The sequence below is a fragment of the Lactuca serriola genome, chromosome 9 (genome assembly GCF_051521515.1).
Source record: "Lactuca serriola cultivar US96UC23 chromosome 9, Lser_US96UC23_V15, whole genome shotgun sequence".
NCBI lineage: Eukaryota > Viridiplantae > Streptophyta > Magnoliopsida > Asterales > Asteraceae > Lactuca > Lactuca serriola.
In genome coordinates this window covers 20949263-20954129 of record NC_136416.1, presented here as the reverse complement: position 1 = coordinate 20954129, position 4867 = coordinate 20949263, and the positions used below count along the sequence as shown (strand labels likewise).

At 37.5% G+C, this 4867-nt stretch overlaps 1 protein-coding gene across 1 annotated transcript; it reads right to left on the bottom strand.

Moving 5' to 3' along the window:
• Positions 1–1081: 1081 nt before the first annotated feature.
• Positions 1082–1579, bottom strand: LOC145075421 (uncharacterized). Its single transcript, XM_079021674.1, has 2 exons — positions 1194–1579; positions 1082–1139 (listed from the first exon to the last, which is right to left on the bottom strand). Exons 1-2 carry the CDS (start codon positions 1577–1579, stop codon positions 1082–1084), a joined length of 444 nt encoding a protein of 147 aa, XP_078877800.1.
• Between the last annotated feature and the right edge of the window lie 3288 nt (positions 1580–4867).

Below are 4867 nucleotides of genomic sequence, written 5' to 3'. Positions count from 1 at the left end.
GGATTATTTGAAGCATAGAATAGATATAACACGTGGGCTTTATGTTTTAGTTGGAAATTTCCATTTACCACTATTATAAGTTTTATTATGATTCAAACTACAAGATCCTTGAAGTTTATAACAAATAACGTCATAAAATATTGGGATTTAATAGTAGGTCCCTCTTAAATTCAAGTGCATGGTCCATGGTTAATTCCATCACCTTAATTTGTTCCCCCGTGAATACTTGATCCATCTAGAATCATCTTGTGCGCCTTCCCCAATAAGCAAGTTGTGAATTTTGTTCAAGCAATTAAGTAGTTTCCTCTTATGTTCATCCCAAGAAACTAGATAATCAAATCCTCATCATGAATACATAATACTTTCCTCATGATGATCACCACCTACAACTTGTTCCAAGTCATTAATTTCCATCCACTCAACTTCCTCATCGACATTGAGTTCAAATTCTATCATGCATGCTTCTAGTTCATCCACTAAGTTAAATACTAATCAATAATGAAGTCACTACTCACTAGCATCACTATAACCGACATCATTTGCAACATGGCCTGCATCCTTATCAATATTCCCACTATTAACGAAGATGTAAAGTCAAAATCAAAGACTGTGTCATTTGTTTGATCATAATAATACTTTGTATATTTTGATTTAGGATAGAGATGCAGTTAAGATCATGGGCATAAGGCACAATATCATTAGGTCCTCGAATGAAGTTCGATTATGTATTCTCAAATGAAGTTCAAAAGATGTGGATCCATTGATTTCTTCAATAACAAATTAATAACTTTAGTATGGTTGCACAGCAGGTGTCAAGTGTCATAAGTGATAAGTCAATAATCCAAATTCTTATTTATTTTTTTAAACGATATAATATCGGGATTTCAAATAACTTATCTTGTTCAATAACCACTGTTATAAAATAGACTTTTAATGAATGTTATTAAAGGGTACACAAGCTCAAATCATAAATGAAGATCACATTCATTTGTACATACCGTTTTGTATTTTGTAAATTTTTGATAGACATTTTGTATGTCATATTTTTGATGAATTTTATAAAACATATATTATTTCTAAATTACTTTTCTTTTTGAAACGGCATAAATATATTAGCACCAACTTTTAAAGAAACAAGGCTGGGCAGAAAAACAAATTACAAAATGTCAAAAGGATTACAACTCCAAACATACCAATTACAATCACCAAAATTGCCTCTATATTTTACCCAATTGAACACCAAGGTGATTATACTATCCGCCAAATTTAACGAAGACGTCCTAACCTTATCGAAGACTTTAGCATTCCTAGCTTTCCAACCACACCAAAGAAATCCGTAAATGATAGCAATGAAAATCTTTCTTTTCTTAGGACACCTCCCCCATTGTGCAGCAAAAATCACCAACTCAGCCACCGAATTGAATTGTTGATCAGAAATTTGACACCAATTCAGGATCCAACCCAACGCACCTCTAGCGATCAGACAATTGACAAGTATGTGGTTAGATTCATCCATCTCATCGTTACAAGAATGACAAGACGAGATCGCACAATTTACTTTTCTCATAGTCAAAGCCATCGAAGTAGGGATTCGATCTAAACAAGCTCTCCAAACAAAGCAAACTACGTTTGCCGGAACCAAGGAGATCCACACAGTTGGATTTTGAACCGGACGGGTGACCTTTAAATTGATTAGGTGTCATAGGTCACAAACATAGAATGAACCATCACACACAACTTGGATCTCCAAGTATCTGCACCACTCGAAGTATGAGCCCCCATCATAATGCCTTCTAACTTGATAAACTCTGCCGCCTCCATTTGATCCATGGCCGCCCTTTTCCATTTCCAATTTGGTTGATTGCCACAGAGCCGCTCAGAAACAAAAGTTGATTTCTTTATATCAAGATTTATAAGGTGAGGACAAATCGAAGCCAAAGAGCCTAGACCGGTCCAATCATCATACCAAAATAAGGTATCAGAACCATCACCAATGCGTATGTCGAATAAAGATGAAAATGTAATTCCAAGCCCTTCCAATTCCATCCCGGAATTCACCACATTCATCCAAGCCCCTGGCAGCGATTTTTTACCCCATTTTTCAAATGGCTTCCTGCCTAAATTGTGAATACTGTGTACCACCTGTCTCCATAAGTCGTTGGGTTGAGTTTTATATCGCCATAACCATTTAACCAAGAGAGCGCGATTCATAACAAACAGAGTCGATGCCAAGCCCTCCCAAATTCCTAGGGCCAAGAATCACATCCCAGGCCACCCAGCAAATTTTATTCTTCTCGCCAAGGTCGCCCCATAAAAACTTTCTTCTAATTTTCTCCATATTCTCAACAACCGATTACGGGACTTTAAAGAAGGATAAAAAAATACAAGGGAAGACTGCCAAGAACCGCCTTAGTCAAAGTCAACCGACCTCCAAAAGAAAGAGAATTAGCTTTCCATGAAGCAAGCCTTTTGTGCACCCGATCGATAACCGGCGTCCAGTTTTTTTTTAATGCCATGTTGGCCCCCACCGGGACACCGAGATAGTTGAATGGTAAGGAAGCAGCCTCACATCCAATGATGCCAGCACATCTAGCAATCTATGAGTCTGTAACTCCAATCCCAAAGATTTTAGATTTGTGAAAATTTACTTTAAGACCAGAGGCTGCGTGAAAGCATCTAAGAACCCGTGCCAAGTTAACGAAATTTGAATTGGTCCATTCTCCCATAAAAATAGCATCGTCGTCATAAAAAAGATGGGACATCTCGGTTCCATCTTTAGGAATTTTTATACCCTTAAAAAGTGATTTTTGGCAAGCGGATTTCAAGGCGACATTAAGCCCCTCCATGGCTATAATGAATAAGAAGGGAGAAAGAGGGTCTCCTTGATGCACTCCTTTAGTAATAAGAAATTCTTTCGTGGCAGCACCATTGATAAGAACCGACGCTCTTGACGAAGATAGACAACCTTTGATCCAAAATCGCCAAGTATAACTAAAACCCATTTGGACCATCACCGAATCAAGGTAGCTCCAACTAATCGAGTCGAAAGCTTTGTCAAAGTCGACCTTGAAAAGAAAAGTCTTATGTTTTCCTTTTTTAGCCCAGGCGCACACCTCGTTGATGATCATAGGACCATCCAAGATGCTTCGACCTTCAATAAAAGTCGATTGAACATTATCAATCCCAGATCCAACAACCCTCTTTAATCTTGCAGTGAGCACTTTAGCAATAATTTTATACACACAACCGATAAGGCTAATAGGAAGGAAATCAACTAAAGATAGCGGGTCCTTAGTCTTCGGTAATAATGTAAGAAAAGAGGAGTTACTACCCCTTGCCAAATCACCATATTTCTCGAAATGCTTGACACAACACATAACATCATCTTGTATAATAGGCCAGAAATGTTTAATGAATTTGAAAGTGGAACCGTCAAGGCCCGGAGCTTTCTCACTACCACAGTTCCAGATATCCTCCTTCACCTCATTAAGCTCAAATGAAGCATCTAAAAGAGCTACATCGTCTTCATCTAACTGCTTAAAATTAGGATTAATAAGTTGAGGCCTGTCATACCGAGACTCCCTGAATTTAGAAGAAAAAAATCTAAAAGTTTCCTGTTTAATGGAATCGATATATGTGATCCATTGCCCGTTAATCATAAGCCCCTGAATATTATTCCTCTTGTTCTTGATTTTGATCACTTTGTGGAAGAAACTCGAATTTTCATCCCCATCCAAGATCCATTTGACTTTTGATTTTTGTCTAATATCAAGACTTTAAAATTTTTCCAACTCCATCAGACGTTGTTTATTCTTCCTCCATTCGCTTATTTCAGTTTGATTTAGCTGCCTATCTTCAGCCAAGGCATCCAAAACATTCATTCTTTTTCTTATATTATTCAATTCCTGATTGTCTTTTTCAGAATCATTCCATTTCCATTCTTTAATGACATTTTTTACAAAACGTAATTTTTCAGATAAGTATCGATCGGGAGCCCCATCGCCAGCAAAATTGCTCCAAGCATGAATAACAATCCTTTCGAAATCATCCTTAAATAGCCATGAATTAAAAAAGCGAAACGGATGCGAACCGAAATCCAAGAGTTCGGTGCGGAGATTGATAGGGGAATGATCAGAATATTCTCTTGGAAGAGTAGTGACATAAGCAGACGGGAAAGAAGTTAGGAGATTAGGGTAAACCAAAAAACGATCCAGCTTGCTCAATTTATACCCATCATCGCAAAAATAAGTGAAGCGCTTGCCACCCATATTGAGATCCAAAAGTCCAGCATCTGCAATGAATTTATTGAAAGTAGCTGCAACAATTGGGCATATTTTGGAATTAAATCGCTCATTCGGTCTCCTGACTGCATTAAAATCTCCAAACAACACCCAATTACCAGGTCTAGATTTCATGAGATTCAAAAGATTATCCCAAAGATTTTTTTTCAGATGGGAGTTACGGGGCATAAATATTAACAAAAATCGTTTCACCTGGTATGTCGCTCCAGTATCTAATAATAGCCATGAAGAATATGGATTTAATAATTGCAATATCATGAAATAAGGATTTGTCGCATAAACAGATAAGCCCCCCCTGATCTGCCATTTGATTCGACAAAATCAACACCAACATTTTCAAAACCCCACCAATTACATATGCCACAAGGAAGAGAGGATAGTCTAGATTCTTGAATCCCCCAAAATGAAAATTTCAATTCCATTTTCAGCCTTTTGAGCCACTCAATTTTGCTAGAGCAGCCCATACCCCGTATATTTAAAGAAAGCACATTCATGACGATACCCTTTTAACACCTCCTCCGTTAACTACATCCAACAAGGCATGCCTACCCTTTTCAACTTGAAAC

Excerpts from the sequence above, each read along its gene's own strand:
- LOC145075421 (XM_079021674.1), bottom strand. The coding sequence starts at position 1,579 with ATGGCTTTGACTATGAGAAAAGTAAATTGTGCGATCTCGTCTTGTCAT. Across the intron at positions 1,140-1,193 it reads AATTTTGGTGATTGTAATTG|CCTTGTTTCTTTAAAAGTTG; the intron begins GTATGTTTGGAG and ends TTTTCTGCCCAG.